Source organism: Macadamia integrifolia, chromosome 6 (genome assembly GCF_013358625.1).
Source record: "Macadamia integrifolia cultivar HAES 741 chromosome 6, SCU_Mint_v3, whole genome shotgun sequence".
Taxonomy (NCBI): domain Eukaryota; kingdom Viridiplantae; phylum Streptophyta; class Magnoliopsida; order Proteales; family Proteaceae; genus Macadamia; species Macadamia integrifolia.
This window is the reverse complement of record NC_056562.1, coordinates 1,194,258-1,213,281: the sequence shown is the minus strand read 5'-3', so window position 1 is coordinate 1,213,281 and position 19,024 is coordinate 1,194,258. Positions and strand designations below refer to the sequence as shown.

General features: G+C 37.3%; 2 protein-coding genes and 1 pseudogene across 6 annotated transcripts in view; all 3 read left to right on the top strand.

The window, feature by feature from the left end:
• The first annotated feature begins 525 nt into the window (after window positions 1-525).
• On the top strand, window positions 526-7,569 carry LOC122081744. 2 transcript variants are annotated; one of them, XM_042648978.1, is made up of 7 exons: window positions 526-722; window positions 816-894; window positions 994-1,055; window positions 1,184-1,320; window positions 4,023-4,233; window positions 4,958-5,130; window positions 7,101-7,569. In XM_042648978.1, the coding sequence occupies exons 1-6, from the start codon at window positions 720-722 to the stop codon at window positions 5,123-5,125; spliced, it is 660 nt and encodes a 219-aa protein (XP_042504912.1). In that variant the 5' UTR covers window positions 526-719; the 3' UTR covers window positions 5,126-5,130; window positions 7,101-7,569. The 2 variants fall into 2 exon arrangements, with proteins under 2 accessions (XP_042504912.1, XP_042504910.1); XM_042648976.1 differs by having other exon boundaries at window positions 7,075-7,569.
• Window positions 7,075-11,886, top strand: LOC122081743 (annotated as a pseudogene).
• Window positions 11,887-11,896: 10 nt separating this feature from the next.
• Window positions 11,897-19,024, top strand: part of LOC122081741 (putative zinc finger protein At1g68190) — a 10,451-nt gene continuing 3,323 nt past the window's right edge. For 3 of the 4 annotated variants that reach the window (XM_042648975.1, XM_042648974.1, XM_042648972.1), the window contains exons 1-4: window positions 11,897-13,552; window positions 15,582-15,950; window positions 16,816-17,043; window positions 17,225-17,541. In XM_042648975.1, coding sequence (XP_042504909.1) covers window positions 13,034-13,552; window positions 15,582-15,950; window positions 16,816-17,043; window positions 17,225-17,541 — 1,433 coding nt within the window. In that variant the 5' untranslated portion in view covers window positions 11,897-13,033. The remainder of the gene's footprint in view (window positions 13,553-15,581; window positions 15,951-16,815; window positions 17,044-17,224; window positions 17,542-19,024) is intronic. The other variant, XM_042648973.1, reaches the window with a different exon arrangement.

Genomic DNA, 19,024 nt, shown 5'->3' with positions numbered 1-19,024 from the left:
AATGCAAAATTCTCTTTTTTTTTTTATTCCCCATAAAATGAAAAAAATGCTAGAAACGTTTTTTCGATTGACTACCAAACACAGTCTTGGGCACCGTTTGACTACATTTCGTTTCTGCGTTTTCTTATTTTCAGAAACGGAGAAATAGCCTAAAAAACGTTTTATAAAGTTTTTTCGTTTCACTCGTTTCTATAAACATAAATCAATACTAATGCCTATTTACAATTCTAAAAATAACTTTGATGATTTCGTCGTTTCTAGAAACGAATTTGAGATAAAGAAAAAAAAGATGTTGTGCCCGATAAATCTCTCAACTATTTAAATCTAAAAAGAGACAATCAAACCCTCTCTTCCTTTTGGACATCCAATAATACTATTGAATTTTTAGTGACATTATGTTTACAAAAAATGTTTTAAGAAATGAATTTATCAAACATCAAAAAATTCGTTTTTATTTCTAGAAACGTGAAAAGGTATAAAACGGTGCCTTGGCTTCATTTGGCCTTATACAAGACCAAACCCGGACCGAATCAAACAGACCGATTGACACCGGGGAATCCCGCGTATTATTCAGGATTTTTGGCCTTGGAATATGAAGGGACGACAAAGTGAAGAACCAAAAATCTTCTGCGCTCTTGAGTCCTGAGACGAAGCAACGGGAGCTACCTACTATTTGAGCCGATCGCTGACGAAGATTTGCATTCTTCAAACTTGTGAAAATGGTGAAAACTCTTACTCTATTGCTCCCTTTGTTTTTCACTGGGTCTTTATTTCTAGGTTTGCAGCTTTGAATTCGATCTCTTGCTTGTTTGCAGGATAAAACTGAGGAAGAAGAACTTGAACCTCTATTCGACTACAGTCGAGTTCAGCCGATTAATGTAATATGCCTTGACGGTAAGCTCTTCTCTGCTAGTCAAAATGTTATTTATTTTTTGATTTGATATTTTCGGAATTGGATTACTTAGGTTTTCTTTGCTTCTATTTATTCTCCAGATGACTCTGACGAATCTACCTTGCCGAAAAAAAGGAAGATTTCTGAAGCGGCGTCTATCATTGTAATTGTTTTTTTCCTAGTTATTTTAATATGTTTATTGAGTACGTCATCTCTGCATTAGAATTTGGCTTACATTTTTAGGTTTTATGTCTGGGTTTTTACTTTTTAGTATGTTCTTATGGTTTTTAGGTTGACAAGGGGACTAAGGGCCCCAAGGTTGTAAATCTTGTGGATGAAAATGAAGAGGAGGATTGGCTTCCACCTCCTCCCAAAGTTTCAGATGCTGCTCAGAATTTTGAAGAGGACTCCACTATAAAGAAATTGAGGTATAAATATGTAGGGGCTCTTACGACGTAAATGTGTGTGGGTATGTGACTCTGATCAATTCAAAAGAGAATTCTGTGATGGAAATGGCAGCAACCTTTCTTAGATCATCTTTTGATCATCTAGGGCAATGAAAAAAGGGGGTATTTTTTAATTACTTTTTTCCCCTAAAAAATCTTTCTGTTTTCATCCTCGTACATTTCTGTAGCATCCTCCTCTGTTAATCTCAAAGATTGTAGGTTGTGACATAGTTAGACTTTTGAAAATTCGTAAGTAAAAACTCAATGATATACAAAGACCTAGGGCATCATTCTCTGTAATACAGTTTATATGCCCTTTTAGCTGGACTGAGTGTCTAGATTCCTTATGTTCATCTGAGCAGGCCTCAAAGCTGCCAGAAACTGCTCCAATCTCAATAATATTATTTCAGTAGGAGGAACAGTTAACTGCCACAGTGTGCCACCTCACGTGCACTCTTCTAGGCCAAAGGAGGCAATTAATAGCTCCATGGATCACTTTTTGGCCCATCAGAGCTTATTGAGTAATGTGGTATTGATGTAGATCAATGGGGAAGAAGCCACAGCGGCAACCTGTCCAGATTTTTCCCATCAAGCCAGTATTGGACTATTGGTGAGCCTATATCATGATAATACAGATTTTTAGGTCCCAGTCTTGACTTGCGTGGAGAATATTTCAAGGTGATTACTGACTTGCGTGGGAAGGACCCTTTAAGAAGATTTTCTTGAGTCTTTGTTTCTATTTTAGAGTTGTTCAGTTATATTTTATATAATCAGATTAGAAAGCAATCTAGGATTAGTGTTTAATATTAATTGGATTTTATTTTGTAAGAGATTCTTTCCTTTACACAAGAGGGGAATTTTTGAAATCTATTAGTAAAGATAAGGGGCTTTCTACAGCCCCCACAATGAAAGCTTTTGCTTTGTGCTGAATGATTCAATGTAGTAAGATGCCAATGTTGGGATACCAAGGTCTGTGAGAGACAGATCAAGGCGATAGATGAGAAGCCTTGGTCATATCAATTCCTTGTTTCTATTTTTATTAATTCTACAATAACTGGTGACTGAGAATAATCAAGGAACTGTTCTCCATTTTTGTTGCTGTTGGATGATCCCTTGAAGACTGTCCATTGATTGTAATAGACATTGGACCATTGAAGGCATTGCTCCTTCTTTGCAGTAACTGTATTTGGTGATATTCTGCAATGAATTTCGAACATCTGAATCTTCAGATTTGTCCATTGGTTGCAAACCTAATTTTGATAGTAAAATACCCTTCTTAGAACCCCCTTCTTGATGATGAGTTCAACCCAGTCCAATGGTTTGGGTGCTCTAGAATCAATTATAGCACCTTTATGGGAAGAGAAGAGACCTACTTTCAAAACAAAAGAACCTGAAGTCAATATTAACATTGTAGAAATTCCAAGAACTTGTGAAGGCAAGGAAGATTCAGTCCTTTATGTTCCTACTGTAGAGGCTTATGGTGAATAATTTGAAACGAATAAGGTTGGAAGAGTGGACAATGAGGTTGTGATGAAGGAACTTGGCCCTACAGTTGAAGTGGCAAGTGAAGAAACTACTATAGAGGATTCTATGGGTGCGCCATTTGCCATTCACAACTGAGATTAACCAGATCTTATTTAAAAAACGCACTGAAATTTTGGATATTTCAATGAGGCTAAGATGAAATAACAATTGAATTAAGGAGTCGGCAATATTCAGTTGAAATTTTGGTGTTTTACCGAAATTTCGGTCAAATGTCTACATTGTAGACAAAAATGTACTGTTCCAAAGAAATGTCAGTCACTTTGGTCATTTGCCCTCCCACAATGGCCTACCAAAACTCATGGCAAAAATGCACTGTTTCGACAAAATTTTAGTAATTTCAGTCGGGCTGAAACAAGATCGGAACCCAAGTTATCGAACTATGGCCCGGATGTTGAGCATGTAGATTTTGTGATCGCATTTGAGTTTTTTAAAGAGAAATAGCCACATCTCAAAAGACTTTGTATTAGAACACACGTAATTCAATTAAAACAATAAAAATATGCATTAGGAATGAGTTAGCATAAAATTATAAACCATTTCATAATAATCAAATGTTATAAATGGTTCATTACAAGGAGTTATAGATATGGGAATGAAGAATACAAGCAAGTCACCCTTTTGCCCATCCTAGATTTGGCAAAAAATCACAAAAAACCAAGTTTCCTCAAACCTTAGAGTCGAAACCAGCAAAACCAATGAAATGGGTCTTAAATTTGACCCATGTTGGTTGAAAGTTGAAATGATACCAAAACTACACTCTCGAAATTTACCAAAACTACACATATCTCGAAATTTCGCTGAAACAATGAAATTTTGACTGAAACCTTGCAATTTTTACACATCGCATGGAGTTTTGTTTCGACATCTTGCGAAACCGAAATATTTTGCGAAATTTCGCAAAACCTTGAACATTAGTGCCATCAGTCATTTGGAACTTCTCAAACCTAAGACCAAAATGAAACAAATATCATTGCAGATTCTAGGGGCACTAATTAGTTTCCTTTGAATGCTTGCTAGTTTATTGGGGTGAGACTATTTGTTTGTCTGCCTGCTTTTGTGTGTTCATGTGATATGTGTCCAAGTGCATGTGATTTTTTTCCCTCTAATTTTGCGCAAACACTTTGGTATTATATGTGCAGGTTAAAGAAGCAGGAGTTGGCATCATTTGCTCAATCAGCTGAAGAACTGATGCGAGCAGTTGAAGAGTCAGCCCAAAGAGATCTTAAAAGTTCATTGCATTTTCCTCAGGAGAGCGAAGTTGAAAATGCATCAAAACTTCATGATCAACGTGCAAAAATAATTATTTCTATCCAAGACAAGGATGGACAAAAGCAGTTCCGTGTCTTCAAGGTTGGTTCTACCCAATTCTTGAAATATCTTTTTCCTCCTTGTTAATATTTTAGGTTTGTGAGTCTTTGCAGATTTAGTCTGGCTTTGATAGGAGCTGCAAAATAGGGTCAGTACTCTTTAAAAGGACAAGGCCGCCAGTTTATCTGGTTTAATTAGAAGCAGCGACCTTCTGGTCCCATAGCCTGCCATTAAACTGGGTAAGGGAACCAGACATATTTCTGGTTTGCTTCTCAGTCTGGTAAAATTATTCCAGACGGTTGAAAAAGTTGACCTTGGTTATTCTGGACAAAAGTGATAGTATTCTTTCTTGTGAAAAGGGAAGACATTAGGGATCTCTCTCTGATGATCATTCAGATGGTTGAAAAATTCAACCTTGGTTATTCTGGACAGAAGTGATGGTATTCTTTCTAGTGATGCATATGCTTCCTTGTCCCTTCCCCCGTCCCCAAAAGAATTGTGTGGATCAAAAGCAACCACTCAATTGGTTTGGTTCTTCCGGATCCCATCTACATATTTTCGACAAAATAAAAGTTATAGTTTGATCAAATGATATCTACATTCTTCTCATTTGGTGCTTTTATTAGTTTTGGAATCTCAATAGATGTTTTTCTTTTCCCCCACAGTAGAAAATTGGCAGTTGTAAATTGTAATCATGCTTTTTTTTTTTTTGGCAACAAAACAATATCTCTAATATGATATACTGAAACCATTCCTTTTTGTCTAGGATGAGAAGTTTGAAAAAATCTTCAAAATGTATGCTGAGAAAGTTAAGCGTGACACAACAAGCTTAGTATTTTCCTTTGATGGGGATAAAGTTAGCCCAGCTGCAACTCCTGGTGGTCTAGGCATGGAGGACGATGACATTATTGAAGTTCATGCCAAGTCGAGATAACCTAGGTAAGGATAACCAGCCCAACTTCCCCTCTCCCTGGCGCTGACAAAAAATGGCTCCTCTTTCTTTTCTTCTCTTTCCGTAACTTTGAGGGTAGTCCATATGGCTCTGACTGTCTTTTCTTTTTTCCTTGTTTATTTAATGAGTCACGAGTGGACACTTATAATAAACCAGGGTTTACTTGGTAGGTAGAGGAGAGAATATAATAGGTGTTATGAATTATACTTTTAAGGACAGATTTAGAAGCAATTAAAGGGATGTATCTTTTATCAAAAACAGCAGCAAGAATTGGGATATCCAATCCTTGCCAAAAGAAAGCTCTTATTTCTATTTGAATTAAACCTATATGAATATATCTCAGTTGAGAATGTTTTTTCCTCAGACGTTAAATTTGGTCTTTATTAAAAATAGGGATTTTTAACGTATCTTCATCTGTTCCTTGAGTAGTGGTGTTTCCACTAGCTTGATGAAAAAATTGTGTAGGCCAAAAATTTAATTTAGAAGAGATTTTATACACCTCATCATAAGAGGTCTTTTTATGTTTTTCATAAAGAGACAACTTTGGACCATGAATGAACACCCAACCAGAGGTAATGCTGAATTATTCCAAGAGAGAGAACTCTCTCAATAACTGATCCAATCGACATAATTTTTTGGGTGAAGGTAGTTTAGTCGTTAACCCTGAAATCTATGAAATATAAACAACAATCTGATCCAAACAACCAAATATCAAAGAAACAAGAGTGCTGAATTTGATTCTAATGGTGGGATTGCAAGCAGCCTAGTTGCAGGCTCTGATTCTCATCACTAGGGAGGGGGTTTTGGGAACCAGCACCTATGGTTTGGATTGCCCTAAGGTGGTGATATTAACCCTAAAGTATGAAGAAGAAAAAAAGAGACATAAGGGAGATCAAAGCCAATAAGAAAGGGACTGCTACCAGCATCTGAAACAGTAATAGGAAATAACAACAAAGAAGAAGGAAGGGAAAAAAAAAAGGAAGGAAAGAAAGGATGAGGTCTGACTGGGGAAGAGGGTCGCACATGCTACACAGGCTTCGAGGAGGGGGTCGCACAAGCCACACGGGCTGCTTTTAACCGAACTCACTATTTCATTCTCAATGCTTCTCCCACGATCTGATTAGGATTAGAAGCACATATAAAAGAAAAGAAATTACATCTAATATGGAAGATAAACAAACTAGGAAACGTACTTTAACAACTTCTCAAATATACACAAATAAAAGATTAGTGGCTATCCCAATAAAAATAAATAAAACCCTAAATTTCCTACTAGACCGCAAAACCCAACTGGACTTTGTTCATATCGGCTGGATGGCCAGACGGTCATGCCAGTTCAACCACGAATCTGCATCAGCTTGTGCATTTGGGACTAATGTCTGATGCAACTGCATCAGGAAAATTGTAAATGCATAATCTAGTGAACAAGGACAGAACCAATGTATAAACATAGTTGAAAAATATTTGTCATCAAAGATTACTTTTTGAATTTTTTGCCTCTTTGGAATGGGTCATATATCTCTAGAATGTAAGATCTTCAATCTTCTGCTTGATTCATATCTTACAACTGAGAGGGCCGTATCTTGGATTTGTTGGTTTTCTAAGTGAGTACTGCTTGGATGATCCTAGCCATCCAATTAGTTTCTTTAGACAAAACTTGTGGGAATTTCCCCATATGTCAGGGAGGGAATGGACAAGAGAGGAAAACATAATCCTCTTCACACTGGATGTTCACATTACCATTGGAATGACTTATGGTTTGACAAACATCTCTGTCCAATTCACTTCTTTACCTTTCCTCGACATCCCTTGTTCAATTTATTTTTATCACTCTCTTAGTTTTTTCCTTCTACAAATTTCCCTTTTTGTCTCCACTATCCAATTTTTTCATCCCCAGCTATTTATTTCTCAACTTTTGGAATGTGCCTCAGTTTACATCATGGTGCTTCTGCTTCAGCTCAGGTTTCAACATCAACATCAAAAGCGAGTCAACTGTCAACTTCGACACCCTTCTTTTCTATGTTCATATTATGGTATGGAAAACTAAGTTATGAGGATCTGTTGCATTGACTTTATTGACTTTTAGATAACTGACATGTCCATTGGGCCCCAATTAGTTCACGAATTTTGTAGTCGAACATCCTGAGGCTAACTTTCCTACACAAAGATGCCAGAAGAATTGAACAAGATGAGAAGTTTTGTACAATTGAAGATAGTAAATAATCTCATCTTGCCAAGGGTTTTATTGTCTGTCTTCTTGTAAGCCTTTTGAGGATGTGCTAATAGGTGATGTCTTGGTTCTTGGAGGTTTTTGCTTCTTTTATATAGAGATGGTTAATTTGTGATCAGACGTGTTTTGTTTGAAATGTACAGTCATCAATTTAAGGACACAATACAAGGGGCAGCAGTACTAAGTTTATACTTTCTACAGTTGAATTAGGCAAATGATGGGCTACTCGATGCTTCCATGAGCTTGGTTTCTGACTGCCTCTGATTATAATCCATCCAATTATCGACCTTTCATACCATTTTCTATCTTCCGAGTTGACATGTGCTAGTTCTATGGAGGAGAGAGCTGTTTATTCTTGTGGATGCCATATTTATTGTGGATAAAGGTCAAAGTCTTGTGTTAAAATGTTTTTTTTTTTTTGGAAAAAGAAAAAAAAACTCACGGATGAACAGGATTTGCAATTTTGTACGTCTGAGTGTCAAGCTTTTTTACTTCAATTGGAACTAGAATTATCAGGCATTCTAACCATTAGATAGATGGAGAACTTCCTGCATGATTTTATACTAATTGCATTCTGGAATATGTACATTTTGGCCTTTCGACTGACTTCTGTTCCATTTAACAGATAGTAATTGTGTAGAAAAGTTCCACATCTGTGCAATTCTTGGTGCATTTATCAGCTTGCAACTGGGCATATCCATGTTTCTTACTGTGACTGTACTTTTGTTTAAGATCTCATGCCATCATTTATTAACCTTTATCTGAAGCTGTGATTTAGTCCACAATATTATATGTTAAGTCAGTTCTTTGGGACCAACCTTTTGAACAGGGCATGACCAAAAAATAGTAATTGTAGATTCCAATTGCTCAATTTGTGAACCTTATGTGCTTACCCAGTAGCTTTCTTCCATTTATCAGGAAATCCAATCTGCTATTTGTACATTGCCTACTTGCCTCTTTTGGTGGTCGAGTCTTTGTACCTAGAAAAAAATTTCCGAAAAGTGGTTTGAGAGGAGACTGAATTTATTGTATTAGAATTAACTTGAAGATGTAGCCTGTTTATTCCATGGTTTTAAAAGGGGAAATCATCTAGTGCCACCCCTAAAATTGAAAATAACTGATAGTAACACCCAAAAATGAAGATAATGTCTACCGCATCCCTAATTTGTAACACCGTTAACTGAAAGTGAGAAATGTCCCTTTTACCCTTATAGTTAAACTCTAAAAAAAAATCCATTTTCTTCCAAACTATTACATGCTCTCTCTCATCTGGTGCTTAGTTGCGACCTTAGTTGGGAGAGTATACCATTAACAACAGAAGGCTGCAACTGCGTTGCGTAGATTTGGTGACTCCGGCATAGCATGGAGGGAGATAAAACGATTCTACAGTTTCTTACACTCGATGAAAAGGAAAACTCAAACCTGAATCAACAATCTAAAACACAAGTCGGTGAAGCCCTCTGATGAAATTTCTCGCTTAAACATTGAACATATGAAGAAGGAAAGAAAGCTATAGAGAGAGAGAGAGAGGAAATGGAGCTCTCAAATGCAACGCTTTTCAACTTTGGGTACAGAATATAGTCTTTATTGAAAGTGGAGTTTCAAGACGTTGGTTTGTCTTCTGAGATGATTTAATCACTTGGGAGCAGAGTAGTCTTTCTGTTTAAGCATGTGTGATGCTCCATCCTTGTTAAGCATTGCAACACTCTAACCCATTGCATGTTGATTTATTATATAATAAGTATGGCTTTCCTTATGTAATTATATGGTGAGATCATCTTATTCCCATATTAGAGGTGTATACCATTAACAACAAAAGTGAGGTAAACAAAACCCAAAATTTGGCGACTCCGGCTAAGTGACTTCAGCATAGTAGCAACCTGCATCAGCTGCGGTGGATAGCCCCCTAGCAGCAAGCCCATCTAAACAAAACCCAAAATTTTCCATGAAATCACATCACTGACACCTTTGAAACTGCCCAAGATCAATACCCCTTCTCATCTATACACAAGTGAGGTAAGAAGAGGAAGAGAAGCTAGCTAGTTGAGGAGAGGAAGAGGAAAGGAAATTAAAAAAAGGGCAAAAAAGATTTCAGAGTTATCTGTTCCCTAGGGCATATGATGGAGCTTTTCCTTGCACAACCTGATTTATCTCTTCAAATTAGTCCTCCAAACATCAAATCCACCACAGCTTGGAGGAAAATAGATGAAGAGATGGATTTTGGTTTTTGGAGGAGAGCTTTAGATTCCAGTAACACCATTGGTTTGACGACGATGATGGCGGAGAAACGATACCTCTTTCGAGCTTTCCTTGGCGAATCCAACGGCTTCTTCTTCCTCTTCAAATTCTAACTCCAACCATCTTCATCCTCTTCTTCGGCATGGCCATGGCCATGGTCATGGTTGTAATCTTATTCATCAACCACTACTACAAAACCAAAGGCAACAACATCAAGTTCTTCATCACCAACAACAGCAAGAACTTCACCAAGAGCTTGGATTCTTAAGACCCATAAGAGGGATTCCTGTGTACCATAACCTTCCTTCACTTTTGTCTAGCAACAACAACCAATAGATTCTTCTGCATCTACTATAACTACTACTTCTTCAACTTCTTTCCAACCCCAAATCCTCATGAGATCAAGATTCTTATCATCGAGGTTTCCTACCAAAAGAAGCATGATGCAATGGACCACCACCCTCCATGCTCGATTTGTTCATGGTATTGAGCTCCTCCTTTGTTTAGTCTTCGTAGGTGAACGGAGCAGAGTAGCACAACGACGACCCGAGGTTAAGGATATTAGAGTAGCGGTTGTCGATTTTAGGAAAGTATTTCCCAAACTCTGCTTTACTAATTGGGGACGAAGGTCATTATAGTAACTTAACATACCCATAAGGTTAGATTGGCCATTTAATAATATAAAAAAAATGACTGATGACATCATCACTTAACGCCATAAACCTAACATAATGAGTTTTTTAGATATAATTTTATGAAAGTGAGGGATCTATTGGACATTATTTTCATTTTTGGGTGTTATTCCAAGTTATTTTTAATTTTAGGGGTGGTACCAGATAATTTTCCTTTTAAAAAAGGTGTCGGATATGGTGTATTGGCCATACCTGATACTGATAAGTGGTAACTACCTGATCCTGTGTCGGCTGGGTGGAATAGTTCTAATTGGGGTTAAATACATCCAAAAAATGATTTATAATCAAAATTGAAGGCAAAACCATTTGTTTTGGTCTGATATGGCTTCTATTGGTATTGGTATTAGTATTGGTATTGGTATTGATGTCGATCCCGATTACAATTTTTAAAAAACCATAGTTTATTGACTTTATTCCAAAGGACCCCCACCCCCACCCCCACCCCCGCATCCAACCCCACCTCCACCCAAAAGAAAAAGAACTATTATTTATCTAGCATGTGTGTAATGTGTAGCATCTTCATAAATGGTCTTCTATGTTTTCCTGACAAATTTTCATTTCTCATCAAACAATGATGCTGTTCCTGTTCATGTTAGCTTGCTTTGGCCCAGTGGCTTGTGGGTTTGTGAACATCATCTCATTTCTGAAAATATATCTTCAGCAGTTGCTGGATTGTGTTTTGCAGCTAGAGCAGTGTTTTAAAAATCGGAATCAGAACAGGGGATCGGCCCGATCCTAGTTCCTTCTATTCTGGAGTGGTCGATTCACTGTGTGTTTCTGGCGGAATCTGGTTGCCATAGGATAAGTGGGTTTTTTCGTGAAAGCCATAGGATAAGTTAGTTTCATGCTCTTTGGAGATTAAGAGATTTATGAGTACGAAACATTATATTTGGGACTGGGAGGTTTCTATCTATATGTGATAATGCAAACCTAACCCAGGATTGATGTCACTCTTATGGCCCTAACTCATTCCGTAAGATGATAAAACCAACTAGGTTACATTAAGACCAGTTTTTCCTTGAAGAAGTAAATACAGTACCTACTACCTACCATCACCATTAATTTCCATACAATGTCTGATTACGATATATGGCTTTTTGTCTTCTGAATCGGTATGATTGGGGAGGAATTGATAAGAATCGATCCAAACATGCCCTAACCCAAGTGTTTTAAAGGGGATAAAAATTCGGGGTTGACAAGAATTGGGATCAGCTTTGGCGTTCCAAATGGCCAATCTGGCCCATCCGATCCCGAGATCCCCAAAGATTTCAATTCTGGCCAATTACTTGATTTTTTGGGTTGAGGTCGATTCTGGACTATCCGGTTGCAGATTCCGTTTACTTGAACCATGGGAGAAAGTCCTAAGTCAGAAATTTATATCTAATGTTTCTCCTTTCAATTTTAGATTCTGTTGTCTACGCTTTGATTGGAAGCTCCCCCCTCTTCTTCCCCATCGATAGCTTGAGACCATTCTATTTGCTAGATGGGCCTTATATATTCCAATCCAAGGGAATACGGTCTACGTCCTTACCCCTTTCGTTCAACGGTTATCACGTGTTTGCCTTTAACTCTTTTTTTCTGTCTTTCGTACAGCACATTAAGGCAAAACTGAAAAAGTCAAGAACACAAACGCTCCATCTATCCTCGCAGGGTCCCACCTCAGTCAGAAATTGCAACGTGTATAAGCGTGATTGGCGACGTAGCTGAATTTTTGGATCACGGGTGCTCACAAGCACAGATAACTTGGCACGGCTCACACGTGTCAAAAATCACTTTCCACGTCGGAAGGTTCCCGCCGAAACCGGACACGTCAGACTGATAAGTCACCTCCTCCGCGAGGATAGAGAGATACCCCTACATAATAACTGTACAAGAAACGAGAAACAGAGATAAGTCTTCCCAGCTGAAGCTCTGGTAATGGCGAAATTTGCTCAACTTCTTCAGTAATTGCTTCTCCCTTTCATTTATTGGAATTCGAATTGACATTAGACTCGATCAATATTGATCTCGGAGCCATTTATATTTCTTCCTCCTCTTAAGGAGGTTCAGGACTTTCTGGGAAATGGAAGTTCGAGTCAAATTCACTGGCTTGGTTTTCGTTTTTGGAAATTCTGTTCTTTGATTACTCTATATTTCCGTTAGAGTTCTCTCTTTTCCCTCTCTTTCTTGTCATTGAATTTTTGGAGCCATTTTGTGAGTCTAGCTTTCTGTTTAGTTGACGTCTCAGATTTTTTGGCTTCACCCGAGCATTGTGAAGGACTATAGATTTTCAGCTCCAAGTGTGTAAGGGTTTGAAGATGATTCTGTGCACGAGTTCATCCATTCTTCTCGATATTATTCTGTCTGAAGGTAGTATGATTCGATGATTCAGGAATTCTTAATTTTCAAGAAAACAAAGCTGGGTTTGTTCTTTGTTTCTGGAGGTTAAATTCCACAAATTTTGAATTTCTGAAGAAATATTTTGTGTTTTCAGTAAAGATGGGACAGAAGAATTGTGTATTTGTAATTAGAAATGCACTCTTGCCCAGGATCTTCTGCTTTTTATACCTTGGATCTTTGGTCGGTGAATTTTAAACGAAACGGATGCTGCCACCAGCTGACTACGTGTCTGGGTTTGTCAATATATTGCCAGATTTGATTTCAATTATCACAGGTTGAATTCGACTTGGAGTTTAGTCGCAGCTGGTTTGAAGATGTTGTGTTTTACGTTTATAGTAGACAATTAAACAAATGGATAAAGCTTGTGAATTCTGTGCAGAATCAAGGTCAGTGGTTTACTGTAAGTCAGATGCAGCACATCTTTGCCTTTCTTGTGATGCACAGGTTCATTCAGCTAATGCTTTATCAAAGAGACATTACCGAGACATTCTCTGTGAGAGTTGCAGAAACCATCCAGCTTCTGTCTGTTGCTTGGATCATCGGATGTTCATGTGTCACGGTTGTGATGAATATCTGCATGATGCCTCTGCTCAGCATCAGAAACGAGTGATGAGTAGTTACGTGGGCTGCCCTTCTGCTAGGGACTTTGCTGTTTTATGGGGCTATGATCTGAATGGACTGCCTAAAGGTTCTCAAGTTATGGCTGTATCAGCTTCAGATTTCTCTTTGGCTCCAACTGCATCTAATTTGAATGGTTCGAGGGAGTTCTGCCCAGGGATGGAAGGATCTTCTTTAACATCTGAAGACAGCTCCATGAAGTCTATCTTTGGAGCTGATGATGAAGTGGGTTCAAGTAATTTAAGAAGCAAGGTAGGCACGAGTTGCTTCTTCCAATGATTGGCTAGTTTAATTGCTTTCTTACTTGAAATTGTCTGGTCACCGATTGGCTTCTACTTATCTATAATATTCAAAAGGTGCTTGATGCCTTATAATTAACCCGAAACTTCATGATGGCTCTATGATCTAACAATTTGCGCTTGTAAGCATGGATGAATGCATTTCTTTCTTTAATAGTGAAAACTTTAACACTCAATGGATGTTGATACAGTTAGCATTGAAAAGGAAGCAGATACAAGATGGGATCTCGAATATTGAGAAGGTTCTGGGTATTCATACCAAATCTTCCACTTCCTGATGCATTGTATTTGGTTTAACTAGAGTCACAAGTTTCCTATAGCATAATATTGTAAGAATGATTCAGATTTTATATCCCTGGAGTTTTTTGACTATGATTAGCTTCTTGAAGCACTCATATCATAAATAATAGAATAGGACATGACAGTGGAAGAAAATTGATAATGATATATTGATTACTTAAACTTGCTAGTAATGGTCTCTTCTATACTGAAGTTCTTGCAGTGTAAAAAACCTTTTAAAGGCTAGACAAGAGAGAGTACTACCGGTGGCAGTGGTAGTGATGGAAAAGAAAAGGGAAGAATATGTTCTACGGGTCCATCCATCCTTCCTCATGGCTTGTTAAGAAAGGGTTTCAATTGTTATATATTCTAGACAAATAAAGGAAAGGAAAAATGGAAAAGGTTGAAATATCTCAAAAATGAAAAGATGATGACAATATCTTATGGTAGATATAAAGCTTACCTTGTCATCTGTAACACATGTGATAGTAGGCAATTCTGTTTTGAGAAAAATCTCAACCTTAACGACATATAAGATTTGGCAAGGAAAACTCAAAACTGGATTTCCCATGGAACATTCATTCCAACGTACTTGTAGTAATGATGGACGAAATGATAGTCAATCACTATATGCTCAGTCTTCTCACAGCAGTATCTGCCCCGCAAACTGCAATTCAAAGTGCAGTTTATACTTGTTGTACTGCATGGGTAAAAGGAGGGACATAGACATTCAAGTCTGCAGGAAGCTGAATTGCCAAATGATCCCTAAAGCAATGTGTGGCAGACAAGTGACAACACTTGGCTATGGCATAGGTCATACTTTCTATTCTTCAGAGATTAGGAACACAAGTCACTTGTGCAATAATAGTCCTCAATTTGCATCAAAATTACAGTAGAGTACTAATAAAGATAATGAAAATGATGAGGAACGAGCTTAATACTCTGACAACAAAGACCACATAGGGCTACCTAATGTGCTTAGATGGCTAAAGCAACAACTATCTTATGACCATGCACCCTCCCTTATTCCCTAGATTTAAAGCTTTATTTTGCCTCTTGGCAATATTTGTTTGGGCTGAAACTTGACATGTAAGTAGGGGACCTATAATTATGGCATGCCATCTGCTGTATTCCACTATTTTGTAATCTCAATGTGCAAAAGAAGTAAGCTTGAGTTGCTACCTGGTTTAGCCATATCATAACCCACTCCATATCAACTTTTCTATATATTGGATCTCTTATTGTGGCTTTATGGTATTTATGGTGTAAATGCTTACATGAATAAATTTTGGTTTCTAAGCTCAATTTCATAGATCTCAGTGTTCAAAGTAAATTATCTGTAGTAATGATAATATAATTATTAATTACTTGACTTCTCAACTAATGGGAAACTAGCCCCCAGCATCCACCATAATGATAAGTAAAAAAATAAATGGAAGACAGGGAAGAAATTCGACTTGCAGTATCCGTCTTGATATATAATGAACTTATCAAAAAGTATCAAATGCATTACATCTTTATTTTTCTTTCCTCTCTTATGCCATATATATATATATATATATATAAGTGTTTGTTTTGTGTATGTGGCAAGTCCCCTCCCCTCTTTTCTATTTGTAATTTCATGCTCCCTAAAGACCATTATTTATTTTCAACCTTGTCATCTAATTGTGTTTACTGAGATAAGAGTCTAATCAATCTTGCAGATGATTTGTGAAAATCAGCTGCAGCAAGATAGCCACTTGATTCTGCAACAGATTCTTGACCTGGAAAGGCTTCAACTCAATAAGAAAAGTGATCAATCACCTTCGATCCGCAGTAAAGTGCAATCTGACATATATTCAACTCAAGATAATGCTTCAGTGCCTCTCTCTGAAGATCTTGTTCAGAATTGCCAACATCCTCAAGGTCTTGGTGCTGATCTTCAACAAAAGGAAAGAATGCATCATGAGCTGGTGCGGTCTTTTCCTTTGCCAATCTCCCAAATGGAGCTTCTAAACTCTTACTCAAATTCTGAAATCCCTTTGCACGGTGACAACTTTTGGCAGTGCAAAATTCCTGCTCAGACTAGCCAGGTTTGATCATTATTAACTGAAATGTTGACTTCTTTATCGAGAAAAAAAATTGAAGTATTGACTGTGTGATGCACAACATATATTTTAAGGAAAGCTATGAAGATGTGCTGAAATTTTGACTTTTGATGTGCCATCCTAATATTAAATATGTAGTTGTCTCATATTATTGGCATAATTCAACTGCTCTTTCTTTTAAAGATGCCCTTATTCTATGTCTGTTACTAAATGTCATAAAAAAAATAGTCACTTTTGGAGGCTTTCGTTTTATAATGAGTGGGATTTTAGTCGAAATCATGTTTTGAGATTATTATTATCAACTCTGTGCATAGATGTTTACATCACAAATGAGGATATGAAATGTATGCATGTCGGGATCTTAGAATTGCAATCTGCATTAATATTTACCCATTTCTTATTTGCGTTAAGGTACTTTATACCATGTACAATGAATAGCGGCAACATTCCTTGAGGTTTGGAAAGTATACATCTCGATTTCTGAGTGTCTCATCATTACCTACATCTTCTTGTATTAGAGTGATTGAGCATATCTCACTTAAATGAGCTGTGAAGAGATGGGATTATGATAAATTCAACAATCAAACCCCACCCCTACCCCTAAAATAAAAAAGAAGAAAGAAAGGCAGTCAATATGGATCTTTGGTTTATTTCTCATTCAAGACCTATCATTGGATGATTGTCAAATTCATCCATCAATGGGTTATTCATAATTTTAAAATATATATCATGTAAATATCTATATAAAGGTTTTTGGACATGAGCATATATGGTATTCTTATCCATCTTGTCACTCTGTGATGTCATTTCAGCCATGTAAAATCCTTTTTCTTTTGTTTGATTTGTGCAGCTGTGGTCTCAAAATATGCAAGATCTTGGAATTTGTGAAGAAATTGATTGCAATGATGATTTTAAAATACCAGATGTTGATCTGACATTTCGAAACTATGAAGAACTTTTTGGGGGTGATCAAGATCTAGCTATCTCATTGTTTGATGAGAAGGATTTTACCTGCTGCTCGATAAAGAAGGACGTGTCCTTTAAACAAACAGATAATGGACACGGAAAAGCAAATGAGGTTAATTATTATCTCTTGTTTCTCTACCAACTATGAATTTTGGGCATTTTTTCTTCTGATAATTATGCCTGATAGTTACCATTGTTAGAGAAGTAGCAAGTCTGATATTTGCATGTGTCGATGTTTTGGCTCTAAGCATACATTTTTTTCCTGTAATTTGGTTCTTCTTCTTTTTTGACAGGATATCTCAGTTGCTCAATCTATTTATGTTCCTCAGTCATCTCTTGAGGGAAGAAACATTGGTCCCTCTGATCAAGCTCATCAGTTTTCTGGAAGTAGGGATTATGCTCATACAATCCATCCATCTTGCTCAAGTTTATCGTTCTCTCTTTCAAGGCACAGTGCTGAAAGCAGTGCTGCTGATTTTCTTGATAGCAGACTTTCACCAAACATTATGAAGGGGGAGCCAACATGGAATTCACCAGAACAGGATAACGCACGTTCTGAAGCAAGAGAAAATGCCATGATTAGGTACAAGGAGAAGAAGAAGGCTAGGATGTAAGTTCCAAGTATCTCTCTAAATCTCTTCTTCTGAAGCTTATAACATGAAGTGCACTTAACAGGTCTCTTATTTAACTCCATCTGAAGGCAATTTACTAGCTCTCTGGCTAGTTTGAATAGTTGAGTTCTAACTCTAAATAACCATATTCTTGGCTTCTTGTACAGTTCTGAACTGTTGGTTTCAGTCACTAGTATTTTTTGGTGCCTGGACTTGAAATCGAAATGATGAAAAATGATTTTATTTTCTGTCACCAACTTGTGATGCAAAAAGATCTAGAGGATAATCATCTTGAGAAGCTTGTATCATTCATAGTAGTTATATCTCGCACCGAACCTTCAGTTGACCTGGTGTGTGAACACAAGGACACCAAAGTAAATGTTCTTCATGTCTACAAGAATCAGCATACTTGGATATGAAAAACTTATACAATAAGGTGAGCAGATGAGGAACTTGTTGAGTGTCTAAAATGATGGAACACTCGGATTAAATTGCGGACCACCTTGATGAAATACTTTGTGCTAGATCCTCAAGGTTTATGTTTCAGGAAGTGAGTTTTTGCACTAATAATTCTGGAACCTCCATCATATGCTATTCTCTGACACATAGTAGGTTGATTAGGAACAAGTGGACATGTATCTAGTATAGACACATCATCAACATTATAACTAAATTAACAGCCAATTAAAGAATTCAGCAGTAAAAACCAGCAGATACAGGTAAATTAACATCCATTGTAAGACTGACCGATTATTCACAACAAACTAGCTGTAAGAACCGAAAGTCAAATGTAAATTGAAAAGAAGATATTTCAGTAATTCAGTTCAATGATATTTGATATGTCACATTGGATCAGAATTGATTCTAGCAGAGAATTAGCAATAAACTATAATGGTATAACCACATACAACAGTATAGCAAGGTTTAAGATTCAATGATTCCATGTATCGTAAGCATTATAATCCTGTACACTGCCAAATAAAAGGGCGAGGAAAAGAATGTACATTATATAGCAAAAAAAAAAAAAAAAAAAAGCCTGCCTAGCCACCTGGGTGGGCCAAGGCAATGCCTAGGTGACACCCAGGTGGTCAAGGTGGTGACCTTACCTACATCCAGTAAGGCAAGGCATCATCTTGACACCCTGAAGGTGCCTAGACGTGTAGGCGGCCTTGACAACTATGCATCAAATGTCTACCCAAAAAAAGACAACTATGCATCAAATAATGGGTTAATTTTCAGTCCCAATTTGATTTTTCCATGTATGCATGTAATATTTCTATTTGAATAATTTTGTACCATCAAAGAAACAAAGGGAAGAGCCCTACACATGGCGGGCCACTAAATTTATTTTTGGGTGAAAAATTGAAAATATGATGAGGAAAAGAGCATAGTACAGCACATTAGCCAAACTGGCTAAGCAAAGGGAGGTCCCCAAACAAATCAACTAGCAAAAGGATGGTACATCAAAAGCCGGGGGGGGGG

Excerpts from the sequence above, each read along its gene's own strand:
- LOC122081744 (XM_042648978.1), top strand. Across the intron at positions 1,056-1,183 it reads CTGAAGCGGCGTCTATCATT|GTTGACAAGGGGACTAAGGG; the intron begins GTAATTGTTTTT and ends TATGGTTTTTAG. Across the intron at positions 1,321-4,022 it reads TCCACTATAAAGAAATTGAG|GTTAAAGAAGCAGGAGTTGG; the intron begins GTATAAATATGT and ends TTATATGTGCAG.